Source organism: Crinia signifera, chromosome 12 (assembly GCF_055691185.1).
Source record: "Crinia signifera chromosome 12, ASM5569118v1, whole genome shotgun sequence".
NCBI classification, from domain to species: Eukaryota; Metazoa; Chordata; class Amphibia; order Anura; family Myobatrachidae; genus Crinia; species Crinia signifera.
The window spans coordinates 16,301,387-16,324,462 of record NC_139228.1 but is presented as its reverse complement, the minus strand read 5'-3'; the positions used below and the strand labels follow the sequence as shown (position 1 = coordinate 16,324,462).

At 44.4% G+C, this 23,076-nt stretch overlaps 1 protein-coding gene across 5 annotated transcripts in view; it reads right to left on the bottom strand.

Moving 5' to 3' along the window:
• SETDB1 (SET domain bifurcated histone lysine methyltransferase 1) overlaps positions 1 to 17,211 on the bottom strand; it is a 37,076-nt gene extending 19,865 nt beyond the window's left edge. For 2 of the 5 annotated variants that reach the window (XR_014466306.1, XM_083167422.1), the window contains exons 1-8: positions 16,290 to 16,410; positions 13,616 to 13,829; positions 11,659 to 11,822; positions 7,171 to 7,208; positions 5,367 to 5,445; positions 3,546 to 3,728; positions 1,307 to 1,508; positions 43 to 116 (exon numbers count right to left, since the gene is read on the bottom strand). Coding sequence is in view for 4 of the 5 variants with exons in the window: in XM_083167422.1 (XP_083023548.1) it covers positions 43 to 116; positions 1,307 to 1,508; positions 3,546 to 3,728; positions 5,367 to 5,445; positions 7,171 to 7,208; positions 11,659 to 11,822; positions 13,616 to 13,829; positions 16,290 to 16,377 (1,042 nt within the window). In the remaining variant the exon portion in view is untranslated. Of the gene's footprint in view, positions 1 to 42; positions 117 to 1,306; positions 1,509 to 3,545; positions 3,729 to 5,366; positions 5,446 to 7,170; positions 7,209 to 11,658; positions 11,823 to 13,615; positions 13,830 to 16,289; positions 16,411 to 17,055 lie in introns of those variants that run through there. The other 3 variants (XM_083167423.1, XM_083167421.1, XM_083167420.1) reach the window with 3 other exon arrangements.
• Between the last annotated feature and the right edge of the window lie 5,865 nt (positions 17,212 to 23,076).

Genomic DNA, 23,076 nt, shown 5'->3' with positions numbered 1-23,076 from the left:
TGGCCCAGTGGAAGGTGGTACCAGAAAGTCCTTAACACTCACATGGTCTGCAGATGGGGTACAGCTCTGACTGTGTGACATAGGATGCGTAGCCATCATCAAAGAATATCAGAAACCTGAAGATCAGAAGATTACATATTACAAGTAAGTAGATTCCAACAACTCCCAAGGCCTAACCAGGGATGCAGCACTAAGCATGTGGGCTGACTTCAAAATGGTATCCGAAAGTGACAATTATAAGCTACTGTAAGTTACCTACAATTTTGATTCCGTCCTTGTAGGAGGACACTGAGCGTTGAGGTCTGGGAGTTACTGCAGCCATCGCTATGTGAAATAACAGCTGCTGCAGCAAACCCAAGTAATGGTTCAACCTTTAGTATGGATGGTGTAATGGATAGCATTACTGCCTCACAGCGCTGAGGTCATGGGTTCGATTCCCACCATGGCTCTAACTGTGCGGAGTTTGTATATTCTCCCCGTACTTACGTGGGTTTACTCTGGGTACTCCGGTTTCCTCCCACATTCCAAAAATATACTGGTAGGTTAATTGGCTCCCAACAAAATTAACCCTAAAATGTCTGTGTGCGCATATGGTAGGGAATATAGATTGTAAGCTCCACTGGGGCAGAAACTGATGTGAATGTTCAAATATTCTCTGTAAAGTGCTGCGTAATATGTATGCGCTATATAAGAAACTGTTAATAAATAAATAATAAATAAACCTTAACACACAGGGGTGATTGTATGAAGCAGTGATAACGGAGGAGAAGTGATAAAGCGCCTGGTACTTTATCACTGGCCAATGAGCTCCTAACAGTTCCTTTTTAAACCTTTTTAAACCCAGTAGCTGCATCTCTATGAAAAAGTTGCAGACAAGCATTTGGGATTTAATAATCACTTCAAATATACCGAAAAGTGACAATAGTCACCCTTCCTTTTAAGAATATAAAAATAAAAGTTACGTTTTAAAATATTAGAATAATACAAGATACAAATCAAAGTGTGCCCCAGGTAAGACTTAATCAGTCTTTTCTTGCATCTTATTGCGAGACCCCCCTTCCTTTTTAAACCCAGCCTGTAACTAGTCAGAAGCTGGTTGGCCGGTGATAAAGTACCAGACACTTTATCACTTCTCCTCCCTTATCACTGCTTCATACATCTACCCCTGTGTGTTAAGGTTGAGCCATTACTTGGGGTTGCCCCTCAATACTCCATGCTTTGTATGTAGTTTAGAATACATTTTAATTACAGTATTACAGAGAAGACAAGTTGGTGGGAAAGGAATAAGGATTTACAGAGCAGTCACCTCATTTTATTCTTGTTGCTGGGAGGTTCCGCCACAATTCCAGCATAAAGCCAGATCTGGTTGCCATCTTTGTACTTGGCAACCACCCTGCTCCCTACTAACAGCTTCTCAGCGGCAGGGTGGTAGTCATAGGCAACGTGGTTCCCGGACAGCAGGCTCTTTCCTTTGTTGTCAAACTTCACTTTGTACTTTTTAGCTGCCCCTGGAGAAAGGAAAAACAAATTACAGCATACAAGAAGATAATATAGGGACACATGTAATGGAAATAATTAAATGGATTCCTTTAGTTTACTGTAGATCAGCGGTTCTAAAAAAAAGTGGGTCACGAACATCTCAGCATGGGGTCGTGACTTCATTTTGCTGATGACATCACTAGTCTCTCAGTCAGTAATCACCCACTGCCTTTTCCTAGTCACCCTGACACTCTCTGCCTTTCCCTGGACACCCTCTGCCTCTCCCTGTCATTCACTGCCTCCAGTCTCCCACTTCCACCTTCTGCCTCCCCATTACCCTATTTAACTCACTGCTTCCTTCCTGTCACCCCCCCCCCCCCCCCTCCCCCTTTCAAGGGCTTCACAGCAGTTATACGCTTTAACATTCCCCAAAATGTATTAAAAAAACAGCGCACTGGTGGGGACCAGTGTTCCCTCTAAGCTGTGCGTGTGTACACGCACACACAACTCGCCGAGCGCGCGCACAGTCATTACAACAGAGCGCACAAAGCAGCAGTTGTGGACTCAATTAATGTGTGTTTTACACAGTAACTACATCGTGTGCTGTGTTTTGAATGTTTAAATGTTTTGAATGTTTAATACATTTTGAAGTAAAGTTAACACAAACGCTGTTTTCCAGTTATATATATATATATATATATATATATATATATATATATATATATATATATATGTGTGTGTGTGACGCACCAAGTTGCACAGCCAGGCACTATGGATGCACTGTCTGTGCAAGGCCTTTACCTATAGCCTCCCGTTCCCTAGACAGACATCAAGAATATTTGGGAGTGTCCTTCCGACCAGCTTCAGGACACACAGCTGCAGGCTTATACCTTGCCGGCTGGAGGCTCACCGGCCGGCTAGCTCACAGGCTCAAATTCTCCCACTGTGAGATGAAAACAACCAGCCTATCCATTGGATAACAGACTCCTCCAATCAGGCTGTAATACAAGCAGGAGACAGTCACCCAGCTGCCAGACTTTCTCCAGGTCTGAATATTCGTTCTCGCCAAGTGCCAAGAAGCAGCCATCTTGTATTCTCAATTACATCTGAATCATTTGTTTTAGCGGATGAGACCCAACTGCTACTCTGCTGTCCTCTGTTAGCGTTCTACAAAAGCCTAGTCTTCATTCTGCATCATATATAGATCAGAACATGTATATAACCAACTCTCTCTTCCTACTTACCTATGATTTGGGTGTCCTTATAGATCAGTTGTTATATTTGCATTAGATCCAAGCACACGTAGCTTGTCATCCCACTGAACACTGCAATGGACGTTCAGCATAGCTAGTATACTAGTCTAATAGAATAACTACTACACTGGGCTTAAGGTTATCACAATCTCTACTGCATATCGTGTTTTCAATTGTGAGTTATTCACCGTCACCTAGGGGTCCAGTGCTAGGATTCCAACTAAGAATCCCATTGGCTTAAGACCCTTACTATTCAATAAGCCCGTTTTTAAAACCTCAAAATGCACCTGGCCCTTTTTGTGTGTGGCACTGTGCGCCCTTACGCTGCCCCCCCCCCCCCCCCACCCCCACCCCACCTCACTGACATGCCACTGAGAACTTTCGCTGCGTGCCATCATGTGTAATAATGGGTATTATGGTGTGTGGTGTAATGTGTAAGAGGCAGTACAGTGTGTGACATAATGTGTAAAAAAAATGCTAGCGTGAACACTAATTTAAGATGGTGCTACAACATTTGCTCCGAGAAGCTTTATAAACAGCATCAGCTCGTTAGCTTTATGAAAAGTCTATTATTAAAATACAGACTCTGATTACTTCAAGTCGAAGTTATGGCTACACCTGCGATTGTCAAACTGGGTGCTGTGGGGCTTTTACAGGGGTGCCTCGGGTTGGTGGTCCTTTAACACAGTGTTGAGACATTCAACAGTTCCACTTTAGGACTGAATACCAAATCCACAAATTGCATTCTGATGACATCTTCCAAAAAACCTGATGTCTTCTCCGGTACGCCACCTCCCAATCTCCAGAACTTACCAACCAGCTGGATAGCAATCAGCGTTCCTTTGTGCCAAGTCTTGGTCCTCTTCTTTCCCAGGATAGGCATGCCCACAACAATGTCTCCATCTTTGTTCACGTCATTGGCTGAGCCTGCCTGGTTGGAGCCAGCCACAGAGCTGGTGGGCGATGTTGGATGAGAAAACCTTTTCTGCGGTCCACCTTGAAACCAAAAATGAAATATCACAGCCTGCCATGTTTGTCTGTATCCCACAGCACTCCTGGGCACATTTATCAGTAAGGTAGGAACTAGGGGAAAAAAGATCAGGAACACCAATTGTGTCATGAACAACTGGAACGTGACAGCTCTCATCTTACAGGATAATTACAGCAAATGCGGGTCATTTGGCGCGATTAGTGCACTTGCACATGTGTGGGTGGTTAGGAACGTATTGGTATGGGCACCCCTGGAAACAGATGGCAGCCAGGCGCAAAATGTCACAACCAACAATATATACATATATATTTTATATTTATTATTAGATTATTCTAGTGAACTAAAGCAGCAGCCAATGGCACCGTTAATTCTGTTTAGAATTAGGGTGTGAAGTCCATCCCCCCCAACCACCCCCCCCCCCCCCCCCCCCCACACACACACACACACACACACACACACTCCCATATAGCCTAAAGAGATAGCTGGGCCAAATCCTGGGCAGGCCCTTGAATCACTGCTGTAGGCTATATGGGGAGGGGGGCGTGCTTAATATCATTTTGGGCCGTGACCAGGTGACCTCATTAGGTGGGTCCTTAATATTCCTAAGGATCAAGTCCAGAGCATGGGACGCCCATGTGAAAACACCGGGGCACACCTGCGTCTTTACTGACACTCTCAGATAATGGGCGGTTACCAAGGCCAAACGCCGGCTTCCTGTCAGTCAAAGTGTGGAGCATTTACGATCCATGCTCTATTTCTGTTGCTGTATGGGCTCACTCATGCGTGCCACAATCCGTATGAATGTACATTCAATATTCAATAGGAATGCTAATTCGCACAAAAATGATCAACTCTGAATCAGGCCCAATGTTCAGGTAAGTGACATTTTCACATGGGGCTCTTTTTTTTTTTTACCCAAAAACCACCTTTTTCCTTTTAGGTGTCATTCTTCTTAAAATTCAGAATCCTAGACCTTATAAAATAAAATAAGTGAAAAAAAAACCTTGGTGAGTTACAGGGGTGTCCTCAGTCATGCAAAACAGCCTCTCTGTGTGTGTCAGGACCCGGATGAAGCTTATTATTTGTTCAAAATGATTTTTTCTACAGCTCGGTTATCATTTTGTTTATTTGTTCATCCAAGAAGACAAGGATTTGCGCAGCCCAGAGATATTGCATTAATTACTTACATCAGCACATTTTAAACCACTCGTGTGCCTTTATCTGTTCTCAAGTGTTTCACCAGATCGAGAGATGTCCACACCAGTTTACAGCCACCACTAGTCCAACTGTTATTCCCTTATCTCTTGTTTTCATATGAGATCCAAAGTATTTTGTTTCCTGTGGGGACCAGTGTGATTGTTTTTTTCATATGGGGGCCAATAGGTTTCTTTAATTTTCCTGTGGTGGTCTAATAAAGTGCCTTTTCAAATCTTGTTTGATGTGGCGTGAGTTGTAAAAGGTTAAATATCACTGACTTACATAGACAACACAGCATAACAGCCATAATGCCCTGAAACCAGCAAAATAAGCTACAATACTGTAATCAAATGTGAAAGCAGTCAGTACAGCAGAGGGCAGAAGATACAGCACAGAAACACAGCAGGAGCAGCCTGGTCTGTGAAAGCGGTAACGGCAGCGTATACCTGACTTCTTACTGATTGCATCCACAAAGCTCTGCACGTCCTGCTTGCACCTCCTCATGGCGGCCATTGCTTCTTTTAGCTGGAAATGTAGAAACCAAAATTCAGCAACAATTTTCAAAAGGAACACTTTTGTAAATTAAAAAACTGAAGACTGTCGACTGTGTAGGACAGAGTTTTAGCATCACGATTACTTCTATTTAATGCCCACTGACGCTTGTCAGAAAGCACAGACAATAGAGTGTGGTCTCTCGGTCACATGACACTATGTACTAAGGACACACAAAACACTAAGTAGTCAATTTAATAAGATGGGATGTTGCCCATAGCAACCAATAAGATTAGGGTGCTAAAGAAGTGGTTTCTGTAGGCAACATCCCTTCTTTATTATACCTCCCATCTTAGAAAATGTACCACTATGGCTGCATGGGATGCGGTCATTTGGTCTACTGCATTATGGTCGACAGTCATTAGGTCGAATCCATTAGGTCGACATGCTAAAAGGTCGACATGACTCTAGGTCGACATGGGAAAAGGTCGACATGATTCTAGTTCGAAAGGTCATTAGTTCGACAGGTCATTAGTTCGACAAGGTCATTAGTTCGACATTGTCTATGTCGACATTCACAAGGTCGACATGGAGTTTTTCACTGTTTTTTGAGCCAACATGTGCCGACAGGCGGTATTTCATGCCCTACCATCCACTAGGGCGTGGTGGGAGAATAAAATAGTGTGCCGAGCGTAGCGAGGCACCGTGCCCGACGCATAGCGAGCGCAGCGAGCGATGCGAGGGGATGATGCAGTGCACTTTAAACTGTGTCCATGTCGACTGTGTTGACATTCAGGTAAAAAAACAGTGAAAAACCCCATGTCGACCTTGTGAATGTCGACATAGACAATGTCGAACTAATGACCTTGTCGAACTAATGACCTGTCGAACTAATGACCTTTCGACCTAGAATCATGTCGACCTTTTCCCATGTCGACCTAGAGTCATGTCGACCTTTTAGCATGTCGACCTAATGGATTCGACCTAATGACTTTCGACCATAATGCAATAGACCAAATGATCCCAACCCGGCTGCATAGACAGTAAAGACAACCAAGTTCAACCCTTTATACTCAAAAATTAAAGTCAAGCGGGTACAGTAGGGGGAAAAAGAGACACTACCCAGACTTACTGCATAACAGGACTGCTCCATGTCGAATCAATGGCGGGATGTAGTGCCGCCCTATTTTTTTTAAAGGGGCAATGACTTACAAGGCATGGTTTTGCCTTGTAAGTGAGATTGCCTCTTTACAATAAAAGTCAGCGTTTGCCTGGTATCCCTCACTGCTGTCGAACTCGGGATGGCGTTATATAACCGGATTTGTACACTTATGGTATATTTTATATTTCTGATAAATTAGGGGGCGTTCTGCGAACGTGGGCGGGTACCTGCTTTCCGGGGGTGGGCGGCTGACATCCAAGCAGGACACCGCAAGTGTAAGTCAGCAGAGACTGACTTAGATTTGCGAGCACTGTAGAAATCATTCGATATTCGGCAACCATCGAATGATTTTTTGCCCGCTCGCTAGCCTGTGAATGGATGTATATGCAAATCATCAATTTACAGTGCAACACATATATATTCGCAGGGCGGTGTGGGGGCATTCACACGCCCGGCGGCGTTACATGGCTCATTAAGTAGCAAAATACCGCTGCTTAGAGAGTCAACCAGAACCAGGGCCATAGTGGGCAATCTCGGCACCTCATATCAGCAGCTCTGCCCTTGTACCCTGTACATAATATGTCCCTGATACGCACCAGATGTTTTTCTTTTGAAGTCTTGCTATCCGCGTCACCTGAAAAAGGATCAGACCAAACCATTACATTTACTGACGACCATAGGAAACGGGGAAAATATGGGGATTTTGAAGTGGAATGACTTGTTTTGTAAATGTCCTACACCAGGGAGATATAGCAGACGGGGTGAAAAACATCTCCACCATCAGTAGTGAGTTGTGATCATCCAAAGACATGTAGGATTTAATCTAGAGCAGGGCTTCTCAAACTGTGGGTCCTGACCCCAAAGTGGGCCCCGACCTTCTCAGCATGAGGTCGCAACTCCATGTTACTGACCATCAGACTGATGAATTTTCTGATTTCAGTTAGTGATTCAAAGAGTCTGAACAATCTGTTGAATTGTCTGTTATTTTAGACTCCTCCCATCATTTTGTGCCTCCACAATGCTGCCATGTATGTGCTGTCTGCTGACTACACATGTGATGTGATGGGTTATGGTATATTAGACTCCTCCCATCACTCTGTGCCTCCACAATGCTGCCATGTATGTGCTGTCTGCTGACTACACGTGTGATGTGATGGGTTATGGTATATTAGACTCATCCCATCATTTTGTGCCTCCACAATGCTGCCATGTATGTGTTGTCTTCTGACTACAGGTGTGATGTGATGACCTTCTGCAGTAACTTGCTGGGGTCCTGTCATTATTTTTAATGTCTGATGGTGTCCCAGAGCAAAATAGTTAAGGACCCCTGATCTGAGCATTATTGTTTTATATGGTGCTGCCACATCTATTATACCCCATTCTCACTTCTTAGGAAAATTCCCGGGTCTAGCATGTTGACCCGGTAATTTGCTTTTTAACACAGGGGTTGTTTTCAGTGTGAACGGTTGAAATTCCCGGGTCTCCTGCTTTTTACCCGGCTTGGAGACCCGGGTATGCAGACATGGGTTGACCCGTTCACACTGTGAAAATACCTGTGTTTAAAGGCAATTTACCGTGTAGAACTGCTTCACCCGGGAATTTGCCTTAGCAGTGAGAACGGGGTGTCCGGTGCTGCAGTCCCTGGCATTAAAATGCCAGGTAAAAGCCAGGTATTTCAAACTGGCCGAGTGAACACGGCATTAGTCATGTGTATGGGCTTGTAGTCATCAGCTAACCCTCAGCACTTTTACTGTACAGTAAACAGAACTGGTGCTTGTACCCTCTCTATCAGGTAACTCACCCACTACCTTTATTAATGAGCCTGCTATTACAGAGAGGTGCCCAAACCTGTACTCTGTGATGTGTAACTACTGACCTCTACAATGGTATTACTATCTCTCTTACATCCCTATTTATCACTCTGCTGCCTGGGACAGTGAGTGGCTAAGAATATTTCCAAAACCAATATGATGAATAATCACATATCCCTATCACACCTTTGCTTCTACCTGAGTTATTGCTGGGTTTACCAGGGTCATGGCTCGGCGTGAAAGGGTTCCTAAAAGATACCCAGGTCCAGTGACCTGTGAATCCGAGTAGTTTACATAGTTGGACATGGGAAGGACTGGGTTAAGGGGCAGTGTGAACAGGTAACCCGGGTCATCTGATCAAGGTCGTGTTCACAGCATAGGGAGAGATGGATCCCAAGTGCTGTGAAATGATGTCATATTCATAAGCCCGTGAAACTGCACAGTATACAATGGAGATCTGGAAATAACATGGGTCTGAGTTTTCTATGAATGGAGTCACAGGATGTTGGTTAGAGAGGGGCATCTGGCTGCCACTGCTAAGGTGTTGCCATTGCCCCTCGCTCTGTCCCATCCTGCTATCTCTCTGCGGTCTGCTGCTCTGTCCCAACCCTGCTCCATTGCCTATACTGTGCCCAAATCCCCATGCTTACAATGATCCTGGCAACATGATCACTATTCATTACATGTCCCCTCACCTGTACAGAAGGTATATGTGTTCTAGAACATTATACCCAGCCCAGCTTTATCAATCTGAGAGTTTGTGGTTTAAAAAAATCTATGCTGAATCTATACAACTATGAGACAGACTATCCATCGGCTAGCTCCACTCTATGCGGAATCTATACAACTAGGACACAGACTATCCATCGGCTAGCTCACTCTATGCGGAATCTATACAACTAGGAGGCAAACTATCCACCGGCTAGCTCCACTCTATGCTGAATCTATACAACTAGGAGACAGACTATCTATCGGCTAGCTCCACTCTATGCGGAATCTATACAACTAGGAGGCAAACTATCCATCGGCTAGCTCCACTCTATGCTGAATCTATACAACTAGGAGACAGGCTATCCACCAGCTAGCTCCACTCTATGCGGAATCTATACAACTAGGAGACAGACTATCTATCGGCTAGCTCCACTCTATGCGGAATCTATACAACTAGGAGGCAAACTATCCATCGGCTAGCTCCACTCTATGCTGAATCTATACAACTAGGAGACAGACTATACATCGGCTAGCTCCACTCTATGCTGTATCTATACAACTAGGAGACAGACTATACATCGGCTAGCTCCACTCTATGCTGAATCTATACAACTAGGAGACAGACAATCCATAGGCTAGCTCCACTCTATGCAGAATCTATACAACTATGAGACAGACTATCCATAGGCTAGCTCCACTCTATGCGGAATCTATACAACTAGGAGGCAAACTATCCATCGGCTAGCTCCACTCTATGCTGAATCTATACAACTAGGAGACAGACTATACATCGGCTAGCTCCACTCTATGCTGTATCTATACGACTATGAGACAGGCTATCCATTGGCTAGCTCCACTCTATGGTGAATCTATACAACTAGGAGATAGGCTATCCATCGGCTAGCTCCACTCTATGCGGTATCTATACAACTAGGAGGCAAACTATCCACCGGCTAGCTCCACTCTATGCTGAATCTATACAACTAGGAGACAGACTATCTATCGGCTAGCTCCACTCTATGCGGAATCTATACAACTAGGAGGCAAACTATCCATCGGCTAGCTCCACTCTATGCTGAATCTATACAACTAGGAGACAGGCTATCCACCAGCTAGCTCCACTCTATGCGGAATCTATACAACTAGGAGACAGACTATCTATCGGCTAGCTCCACTCTATGCGGAATCTATACAACTAGGAGGCAAACTATCCATCGGCTAGCTCCACTCTATGCTGAATCTATACAACTAGGAGACAGACTATACATCGGCTAGCTCCACTCTATGCTGTATCTATACAACTAGGAGACAGACTATACATCGGCTAGCTCCACTCTATGCTGAATCTATACAACTAGGAGACAGACAATCCATAGGCTAGCTCCACTCTATGCAGAATCTATACAACTATGAGACAGACTATCCATAGGCTAGCTCCACTCTATGCGGAATCTATACAACTAGGAGGCAAACTATCCATCGGCTAGCTCCACTCTATGCTGAATCTATACAACTAGGAGACAGACTATACATCGGCTAGCTCCACTCTATGCTGTATCTATACGACTATGAGACAGGCTATCCATTGGCTAGCTCCACTCTATGGTGAATCTATACAACTAGGAGATAGGCTATCCATCGGCTAGCTCCACTCTATGCGGTATCTATACAACTAGGAGACAGACTATCCATCGGCTAGCTCACTCTATGCTGAATCTATACAACTAGGAGACAGACTATCTATCGGCTAGCTCACTCTATGCTGAATCTATACAACTAGGAGACAGACAATCCATAGGCTAGCTCCACTCTATGCAGAATCTATACAACTAGGAGACAGACTATCCATCGGCTAGCTCCACTCTATGCTAAATCTATACAACTAGGAGACAGACTATACATCGGCTAGCTCCACTCTATGCTGAATCTATACAACTAGGAGACAGACTATACATCGGCTAGCTCCACTCTATGCTGTATCTATACAACTAGGAGACAGGCTATCCATTGGCTAGCTCCACTCTATGCTGAATATATACAACTAGGAGACAGACTATCCACCGGCTAACTCCACTCTATGCTGAATCTATACAACTAGGAGACAGGCTATCCATTGGCTAGCTCCACTCTATGCTGAATCTATACAACTAGGAGACAGACTATCCATTGGCTAGCTCCACTCTATGCTGAATCTATACAAATAGGACACAGACTATCCATTGGCTAGCTCCACTCTATGCTGAATCTATACAACTAGGACACAGACTATCCATTGGCTAGCTCCACTCTATGCTGAATCTATACAACTAGGAGACAGACTATACATCGGCTTATCATCATAACACCCAGCAGTTTTCTTGCCTCCACTACACCCCTGTCCGTGGCTTTACTGGAGCAGCCATACCTCTGTGATTAAGAGACTATACCTACATTGCTTGTCCTAGTGACACTGGAACCAGCAATACTAAACTATGTCAGGAGTTTACATGAAAGGCAAAATACTGTTTTCCTTACTGCAGCCTGCCCTGTAGAGGTCATTTATAGCGTTACAGCACCACATACCTGATCTCACACTCACAACATCATCGTCGTCATCGTCCTCATCTGGGATCTCAATGACTTCCACTGGCTTAGAAGCCTCCTCGTCCTCTGAGCTGCTCTCCTTGTATGTGATGCCCATCTCAAGGTATAGTGTTTTCACCAGCATCTCACAGTTATCCAGAGCCCTAGAAGACAAAACAGACGTCTCAGGGTTTATAAAACCCCTGACACAAAGATGGCCTGGTGACTAGCAGAGGACTATTACATGCTAGGCCCTACGCACGCGTCAGAGGAATCATTTACTGCAACACTACTGTACTGACCCATTGGGGATAGCTCAGCCCCCACACACACCCACCCACCCACACAACTACGTGCACTAGTAGGTAACTCTAACATGTACAGAACCAGCTTCTATATACCTGTAAGATGATGTTTTATACAAGAGATTACCCCAATATGGTCTAAGAAAGTACTGGTACACTTCATATCTCATCCCTGCATCTTTAGGGATGTAACCATTATGGCATAAACAAAAACGCACAATTATTAGACTCTTCCGCTCTGGTGGTTCCCTGTCACACTATATTGCGCTGTACACATTATGCAGACTTCTTACCATATCCAAGAAATATAGGGGGTGGTTTTGACATTGCAGCCGGGCGAACGAACAAATGATTATTGCCCCGTCATGTGACGTCAGCCTGCCGCCCGCCCCATGCAGGCTTCTCCATGCCTATGTCTTTTTGTGTACTGGTCTTGTACATGCTAGCATTGGATTCTTTCTGCACTTATTATCCTTAATTCCCCTGTTCAGGGGAATAATGAGAGGTAATCAGCAGGTTAGGGTGGCGCGGTTTGCTGGTGACGTTGTACTCTTTATATTTAAGTCTCAAATATACTATGACCCTTACTTTCCATTTCTTGTTTCATAATAACCAGTCTAAATCCATAGCAATTTCTGCAGACTACAATAGTAACCTCTCTGGGGCGCTTACTTTAGCCAATAAAAAAATTCATAAATCTGGGATTTCAATTGGCCACAAAGATCCATGATCTCTGTTATTATTATCCTTTATTTACCCAAGGTCGCTGTACACAGCATGGCTGTAGAAAAAGAATGTTTTTCCGTGTCAAATCCTTATTCTTTAAACATGAGGAAGGTGATCAAGGCTGCGATAGATAATATGTCTGTATGGGAGACACTGACACTCTCCTATTTGGGTCATGCCCAGCTCATCAAACAAGATGATGGTATTTTCCAGACTACTATACCCCTTATAGGTGTTTCCCGTTCAGTTCTCGGTAAGGGAGGAACAATTTCTCAATAAGGAGTCCTGCAAATGTATTTGGTAATAATGGCGGCACTGAGTTGGGACTGTGGCAGCGCCACCGAGCGAGGGATACCTTTTGGCAGTTGCTTCAAGCTAATTTCTGCTCTCCTCAGGAAGGTGCGACTGGAAACACAAGGGCGCCACTGGCACTTGAGCCGAATCGGAACAACTGAATTGCTCTGTCGGACATCCATTAGTTAAAGCGGCAATAAAAGCGATAATTTTTCCCCATTGTCTACATTCCAGTATGTACTGGGAAATGCTTTTATTGGGGACAGCCGTGCAATTGCTCTTATCGACAAGGCTGTCCTAAATGTTACGCCACAGAGAGACTTTGCCATTGTTTGATAAATTTCCCTAAGTTGCAAATCATTGTTAAAGCAGTTTTGTAGTAGAATGCGCTTAGAAATACAACCGGATAAATCCAATCTCGTTCCACACCAGTAGCTGCTCCAGAAGCGGAGCTGCAGCACAGTTCCAAATTCAAATAGCGGAGCCACACCCACTGCCAGAGAGTCAGTTTGAATTGGCAGTTGGTGTGACTCCCCTATTTGAATTCTGAACTATGATGCAGCCCCTCCCCTGGAGCCACCACTACCCCACACCCTTATAATAGGCCAGCCTGCAAAGGAATGACCACTTACTTGGTAGCGTTGTCACACAAGCTGTCCACGTGGGCCACCTCCTCCTCTTTCTGCTTCACCAACTGCTCCAGCTCCAGTAATTGAGCCTTCCGCTGCTTGACAAACTCATTCTTCTCCACCTCTTTGTCTATAAACTCGCGCAGTTCTTTCATGGATATACCCAGCTCCTCCACCACCATATTCTCCAGTTCCATCACCTCCGACTCTTCCATGGCTACAGAGAAATAACGCAATATGAGCAGGTTACACAGGCAATACCCAGAGTAATTCAGACTCCCACATGATGACTACTATAACAGCAGGTAAATGCGCAAGGTCTTAATGCAAGTACACCTATGGCTGCGGGAACAGAGCACTTGTTTTAAGATACCAGGGGTGATCAAAGTAATGAAAAACAATAGCGTTCATTCTAGCACCCTGAGATACAGACCAGAGTGTGCTAGAAGCATCAGATCAGAAAGAGGCACCCCAGGCAGGAAAGAGGAACTGCCAAGGATGTGAAAGAAGCAGGGTGCGAGAATAAACACTAAAACAGCCTAATTTATACTCTAATGGCAGAATATATCTAGGTAAAATGCTTTAACCACCTACCACTTACCTGGAAGAGACTACCACAGGGGGTTACAAAGCAAGTTCCCAAGCAAGAGGTCCCAATGTCATTATTGGTATATATTAGTAGTAGCATTTGAACTTATAGTATAAATTCTATTCTACATGTAGAACAAAATCAATCTAGGGTCCACATTAGACAGCAGCCAATTACCCCACAAGTTGTGATTTTGCAGAGTTGGGGAACCAAAGCACCCAGGGGAAGACAAAGTAAATGCAGAGAGAATACACAGGGCAGTACGGACGGTGTAATGGTTAGTGGAGTTTGTATATTCTCCCTGCACTTGAGTGGGTTTCCTTCATAGGATATGTATCGTCAGCGCTGGAGTAAGGCTTGTGGTGACACAACCGCCATAAAATGTATCTCCAGCCCACACCCCTCCTACATCTGCTGCTGGAGAGGAAAAGGGTATGTGCAGAAGGCACAAGTCGGAGGTTGCGCTCTGGCAACAGCCTTTCCAGGTCCTTGTGCCCGCCGGCTGTAGAAGGCAACGGAGCACAAGGTTTGGGACAGCATGAGATACACAGATATGTGCAGGCCCTGACTATGCCACATCGCACCTATAGATCTCTGGATTTGTTTATTGTTTAAGCCAGGTCTTATCCAAACAATATCTGTTTCCAGCAGATTCATATTGACATTAATACATATGACTGATACTTTGGGGGAATGTAACAGCCTGCAAGAAGTGCTGGACTTTGTGTTCTCCAGTGTCCTTAAAGCGGCAATCACTGGAAAACCAGATTTGGTTTTGCAGTGTAAATTATTGCCACTTTAAATGGGGAGGGGGGGTTGTACAAAGGGGGTAATTCAGACTTGCTCGCTAGGCTGTACATATTCGATGCCCCGCAAGCAGGTAATGCCGCCCATCGAATGCACGCACTCCACCGACAACCCGAATCTCCTCGCATGTCCCCGCACAGAGGAAAAATCATTAGATGGTTACTCACCATCAAATTACTTCTCATCTGGACGCTTTCTGCTGAATCTTGGGGCGTCATCGGCCTGCAGGCAGGGGCACACCTGTGATTTCTGGGGTCTGCCCATAAAACGCTGCGTGAACCCCAGCGACCTCAGGCAGTGAGCACCCTGGTGAATGAGAATTCTGCACAAGGTGCTCGCTGCGGGGGGTTTGCACTTATCCCGTTATCCCGAATGTGCAGACCCCCACCATCGGGGACAGGGCCACATTCGGACCTGTGCGAATAGGTATGAATCGCCTCCAAAGTCACAGATTTTCTGCTTATGGACAGCTACTAAATGCCCCCTTTCATGTCTGAAGTGCTACATTAATGAGATATTATAAATATTAAGATCCGATGGGTATGGGTCATAGGGTCAACACTATTACAGTCAACGTACATTAGGTCGACCACTAATGGTCAATGGGGCTTAGGTCGACAGGTTCGCAAGGTCGACAATGGGAAATTAGACAGTCAAAATGAGTTTTCGCTTTTTTTGTCCCAAATTTCGACGTAAATCAACATGGACCCCGTATCAGTGTACCGCACCCGCTCACCGTGCGACGGGTGCAGTGCCTCGCTGCATTAGGCATACATTATATTCTCCCTCCACGCCCTAGTGGATAGTATGAAATACCGTTGGCTCAAAAAAAGTGAAAAACTCAAGTTGACCATTTTTGACAGTTGACCTTGCCATTGCAACTCTGTCGACCTTAGCCATGTCAACCTATTTCATGTGTCAACATAAGCCCTATCAACCTTTAGTGATCATCCTAATGTATGTCGACCTAGCGAGACCTGGGTCACCCATTTACAGTGTCCCGTCACCCAGCTCACTGAACTTTGTTCATTTTTCGGGGACCCTTTTACATCGAGCAGCAACCCAAGTTAGACCGGCAACGACCCAGACCATTGCATCAGGGAAAAGGAGTATTGAGATCTCTGTGGTATGTGGTCATTAGGTCAACGCTATTAAGATCAACATACATTGGGTCACAGGCCTTAGGTCGACACAAACAAAAGGTAGACATGTCTAAAGTCAATAGGTCGACACAAGCATTATGTCAAACTTGAGGTCGACAGGCGGTATTTCATGCCTTACCATTCACTCGGGCGTGGAGGGAGAATATAATAGTGTTCCGAGCGTAAGGAGGCACCGTACGCGAAGCATGGCCAGCACAGCGAACCATGCGAGGGGATGCAGTACAGCGATAAGGTGTCAATGTTGACATTCTGGGGGGAAAAAAATACTTGAAAAATCCATGTGAACCTTTTCTGTTGACTGACTGAATGGTTGGGTCGACATTTGGCCATGTCAACATCAATTATCTACACCCCTCTGTGTTACTACTATCACGTAGCATACGATACATTCCCTTGGCCTGTGCTTCACTATGTGTGTGTGCAAATGACCCTGTCATGTGGGATATGAATCTCTTTTGCTGGCCTACTGCAGTGTGCTGGGCAAATGTTTATTTATGTTCTTCTGGACAATAATAAGCTGCATGTATCATAGCAAAATAACTATTGTAACATTCAACTATTTAAACATTTATTTTATTATGATTGTACAAATATTTTTATATGGGCAGCTCCTTCTCTTTCAGTTTAAGTACAATATATATATATATATATATATATATATATATATAATATAATATAATATAATATAACACACATCATAGGTTAACACTGTAACACTTAACCCATACCCGTAGAGTACACAGAGCAGCACAGCCCTCCCTCCCTCATGATACAGGGGACACAGTGAACAGAGGACTCGGCAGTCGGCCGGCAGGCAGGGGAGCAGGGAACACGGGGTGAGCGTACACACGGTTCTACTATCTCCGTGTATGAAGAGACCGTACCTCGGAATCTTCCCGCCGGTACTTCCTCTCCCTTTCCTCCGGTTGCCGGGGTGACAGAACGGAAGTCCCGTTAATTGCCGACGGAACTGACGTCAAGGTACGGACATGTCAGCGCGAGTGGGAGGGACGTAGAGGATACGGTGTGGGCGTGACCATCGTAGGACTTGGCGAATGAGCTCGAGCTGGGCGTGGCAGTGGTGACCAGCATAGGCGACGGCCAGGGAGAAGGCGGGGTTATGTAAATATCGGCGCTGACATATAAAGTGAGGCGGGGCTAGAGGAGAAGTGACAGCTGTGGAAACTGGAGCAGCTGTCTGGAGTGGATTTAATGTTATGTTGGATTTAATCAGCGCTCCCAACTGACACTTCTCAACCAGCCTGTAAAGTGTATGCCAAAACCTGATTGGCTGGTACTTTATCTCTCACAATTCTATCTCTTTCACCAAGCTTTATTAAATACAACATTTAAGCCTATGCGCGTCCGACGCGATGCCCCCGATTTCTCCTTAGGCTTCAATGTTAAAATATTTTAACATTGAAAATGAGTGCATTTAACATAGGTAAAAATGGGAAATGGCCCAATATGGGCCATTTCTCATTGGGTATGGCCCCGGCATATGTGTGTAAAAAATAACGGCCCCCCATTGTGACCTCCACCCCCACGATTGACGCGAACCCGAAGCGTGGCGAGCGCGGCGGTGCGCGTCCTCCGACCTTTTCATTCCCCTACTATCCACGTCGGCGTGGAGTTGAGAATATAAAGTGTGACGAGCGTAGCGAGCCACCGAGCCCGAAGCGTGGCGAGCGCAGCGGATACCTGTCAAGCCCACGAGGGGCGTCCCTCACGGGCTTGAGAGGAATCCGCGTCCCCTCACGGGGCTCGCTGTGCTCGGCACGCTTCGGGCTCGGTGGCTCGCTACGCTCGCAACACTATATATTCTCAACTCCACGCCGACGTGGATAGTAGGGGAATGAAAAGGTCGGAGGACGCGCACCGCCGCCCCTCGCGGGCTCGCTGCGCTCGCCACGCTTCGGGTTCGCTTCAATCGTGGGGTTGGCGGCCACAATGGGGGGCCATTATTTTTTACACACATGCCGGGGCCATAGCCAATGAGAAATGGCCCATATTGGGCCATTTACTTTTTTTTCTATGTTAAATGTACTCAGTTTCAATGTTAAAATAATTTAACATTGAAGCCTATGGAGACGCGATGGACCCGATTTCTCCATAGGCTTCAATGTTAAATTATTTTAACATTGAAGCCTATAGAGAAATCGGGTACATCGCGTCGGTCGCGTCGTGTGCGCTTTGGTATGCACCCGACGCGACCGACGCGATTTTTTCCGACACGACCACCACGATAGAAATCGTGGTGGCCGTGCTAGGAAACAAGTACCAGCAAAACTTTTACTGCGTAATGTCTATGCCGTTTCGGGCTGGGCCCGTCTTCAGGACAAATGTCCTGAAGACGGGCCTAGCCCAAAACGGCGTAGACATTACGCAGTAAAAGTTTTGCTTTTTGACACCAGACCCGGAGTGACGTGCATTCTGTTTTGATATATATATATATATATATATATATATATATATATATATATATATATATATATATATATATATATATATATGAAGACAAGAAAAGGGTATAGAGGTGCGCTGGTAGTTTCACAGATTATGTGCACATGAATATATAATGACAGATTTTTTAAAAAATTTATTTCATAAAATGACACAAAACATACTTAATTATGGATCAAGTAGGATAAATTTCATGTGTAACACACAATTTCCGACAGATTATGATTATGATACAGTAAAATTTCTTAATTTTCAGTTGAAGAACCCTTTATTCTGAAATACCCTACGCGTTTCGTCCCGGTGGGACTTCTTCAGGGGTGTAAGGGTATCTAAGGAAGTGAAACAATGCCGAATAGAGGTTTTAAAATTAATATGACAAAACTAATAGATAGATATTAAGAATTCCCTAAAATAGGGTTTAGAAAAAGAGGATAAAAAAGGATGAGTGGAATGAGGATACTGAATAATCAGTAATGGTGAGGAGGTGAAAGAGGAAAAAAGTTGATAAATAACGATGCCTTTATTCCCAAACACCTGAATGTGAAAACATAGATATGGATGGTTAACATACCAATCGATAGATGAGTTCATATAAACCGGTTGGATGGAAAAAAAGGGGAAATCTGTGCCCTGACCGGAATGAGTACTGACAATGGTATCTGAAATATTATTTCAACCAATGAGAATATGTCTAAAGACATGGTGTGACATAATACGGCATAAAGTTAAGACGGAAGGAAGGCTCTATGGCCAGGACAATTTCAGTATATATACATACCAAAGATCCAGAATAAAAACATAAGCCAACTGCTGTAGGTGTTTTATGATCTAAATTCTGTGCTCCTCAAGGCCGTAGACAAAGAATACGGTGAGGTTTCTCCTAAAATAGGTTTTAAAGGAAATACAAATAAGGTACTTCAGGGGGCTTGCCTAACTTGAAGAGCTTTTCAGATAAAGGTATGAAGTGGTCAGGCATATGGCTAATAGACAATAAATCTTAACAAGTATATTTAGTAGAATTACATAGACCAAGGGTTCCAATATACGCATATTAGCAGGGAACAACTACATGACATGTATAATAAAATAAAATAAGGGTAGAATTACAAAGACCATGGGTTCCAATACAAGCATATTAACTGGAGACCACTACATGACATGTATAATGAAATAAGCGAATAACAATACCATCTATTACACAAATTATTGTTAGAGCTAGATATGGCCACAATTCTCATAAGGGCCCATCAGATGGAAAGAACAATTTTTTAACTGTCAGATATCAAAGTTAAATATTGTAGGTGGTCCTGACATACATAATATCGGGTATACAGATAATAGCCTAAATATAAGACCAATACGGCGCAACCTAGTAGAAAAAGTGGCTTATATATATATATATGTATTTATTACTGCCTCTCTCTTGGTGTACCCATGTACTTCTCTTGTCTTGACAAAGGCCCTATATGGGTCGAAACGTCGACTTGCAATATGACCACTGAATAAAAGTGATTGACTTTTCTGCAATTGGTGAGTGCCTCCGCTTTTCATTAAGCACCTGCAATTATTATTTGGCCATCTGGACTGGATTACCCTTGTTGTGCACCCCTATTTTCAAAACGCTTGGATGTGAGTGCTGAACCCCTTGGCTGTGTATATATATATATATATATATATATATATATATATATATGTGTGTGTGTAACAAATTATTCCATTAAAAATAAGCAAAAAATATAAAAAATATATTTAAAAACAGTAAAATACAATATGTTTATAGCCGGTACTTAAGACAATCGGAGCCACAGATATATTCACCCAATTTCCAGGAGGAGCTCCTATATAGTGTCCGTTCCTTTAGTGCTTTCCTTGAAAGTCCCAAATGGTTGGAAGAAGGGCAGACAACAGGGGGGGTCAAGGGGGACACTCGTACTGGGCCCAACCAGTTGAGGAGCCCCAAGGCTTTGAGGGACTCAGGGGCTGTAAGCATGGCTGCCTCGTCACCTGACTGGCTACTCATACTAATGAGTTTAGTGACATCATGCAACGCACCAAACCACACAACGCACAATGCTGTGCCCTCCCACCTGCCCTTCCCTATTATATTGCATAGTAAATGTTAATTATCTGTTTACTTCTAATAATAAAAAAATACATTCATATGCAATGTAATAAAAATACACGTGAGGTGCTGGCCCTGGTTGGAAGCCGATATATTTGAATAGATGGACTTTTTGGGAGAGACAGCGCACTCCTGCCAAGGGATCGCCTGATGGTCAATAGGTCCCACTTGTTATGCTGGCTTGTTTAGTCCTGGATTTTAAACGGCTGACAAGGGTTGGGAAAGCTGGTCCGGTTACGTAGGCAGTAGCAAGTGTAGAGTCCGGATGGGGGGTGTCCGTGTTTAAAAGTTACCAACGCGTTTCGCATAGCAGCTTTTTCAAGACCTTGGTATCCGTGGTTCCAATTGTCTTAAGTACCGGCTATAGACATATTGGGGCAGATGTATTAAGCCTTAACAAGAGATAAATGCAAGGGTGATAAAGAGAGATAAACGTCCAGCCAATCAGCTCCTTACTGACTTTTTTCAAACACAGCCTGCAACATGGCAGTTAGCAGGTGATTGGCTGAATGTTTATCCCTCCTTATCACCCTTGGATTTATCTCTTGTTAAAGCTTAATACATCTGCCCCAGTGTGAGTTAAGGTGCCCATACACTTTACAATTATTGTATACAATATCGCATCTCATCGTATCTCGGTTTTGCAATGAGATGAGCTCTAGTACAAAAAGTATGTACTGCACTTTTTGTACTAGATCTCATCTCATCGCAAAACCAAGATGCGATGAGATGCGATATTGTATACAATATTGTATACAATAATTGTAACGTGTATGGGCACCTTTAGAGATGGCTATCTGTGCATAGATAGTTTTAGCTATTGATGGTCATCCACATTCTTTGACTGACTGGCCTGTGGGCCAATCAGAGTGTGGAGGTGGGGCTGGACTATTCTCCACGTCCCGGCACCTTGAGGAAGAAAAAAACATCGTTTCTGCTGTGCCTTCGATGGCAGGAAAGCATCTTGTTCTCCCCATCGAAGGACAAAAGCATTCAACGTCGACCATAAACCATCAATGATTTTGAATCCTCGATGGTCGATGGCCATCGCTAGTGTGAGATATGTCTGGCAATGTTCAGCACTGTGTATGTGTTGGAGCCAATCGTACACTTGTATGGGCGACGTCAGCTCTATGCAGCTTAGTAGTAATTGCTATATCCAGTTGGAGAAAGGTTCCCCCTCTAAATATAACCAGCATTAGTGCTCATGACTAGTCTGGTACTGGAAAGATTTGGGGGACAAAGAGCTTGGCTCTGTCAAATTTAACCAGCACTAAGCCACATGACCCCCCTCCATACCTCCCAACTGTCCCGCTTATCGCGGGAACATCCCGGTATTTTAGGACGTTCCCGCGTCCCTCCCGCATTCCTCTCATTCACTGTCCACCTCACATCACCCCCTGGTCCCTTCAACATCCATGGCATTCCCTCCCCACTCTCACCAGTACTTTGACCCCACACACACACACACAGACGCACACACAGCATTCCTCCCCCCTCCCCCTCCATGGACCTTCAATGTAGGGATGGCCATCAATATGTAAAAACATTGATGGTCATCAATTGCATAGTTATGCACCATCGATAGCCAAGTGCACTTTTGCCATTGATGACAAACATCATTGGCAAAGGCAACGATTGCCATCCTTACATCAGTGTTCATTTCACAGCACTCCAATAGACCCCCTTTCAATTACGAATATGTCCCAACTGTGTATATTAGAGCAGGACAGTCCCCCTAACTGGGCGCTGTCCCGATGTCCCAAAGCAGCCAGTGATCCCAGTGCGGGGAGGGGAGCCGGGACTTCCCAGCTGCTGTAGAAGTGCTGGGCACCCCCCCCCCCCCCCCCCCCCAATGATAAAAATGGGGGGACTTGTCGCAGCCGTGCTCGTGAAATAAACAAAATTACTTCCGCACGGGACAGATAATTTAGAATGCATTTATTTTTAAATACTCAGTATAAATAGGTTTATACATGTTTTAGGTACAGCTTGTTCACAGGAAAATGAATACAGTAACAAATGAATTCCAAACAAATCTATTTGTGCTTCTTCCTTCCTATTATTTACATAATGACCAACATTTTAATGTATAGTTACGGAAATTCTAGGTTATAACATTTACAATTTGTACCTTAAAAAAACATTGGAGAAATGTAATGTTTGTATCTAACTATTGATATTTCCCTGTTAAAAAACGGCAGTTAGATGATTCAGAACTGTTGCTTTGTACCAATAGTCTCCTACAGTGGAGCATCCGCCTATGGTGAACAGGGTGTTCGCCGGGCGCACGTACCCAAGATTGCGGGTGGGGGCCGCG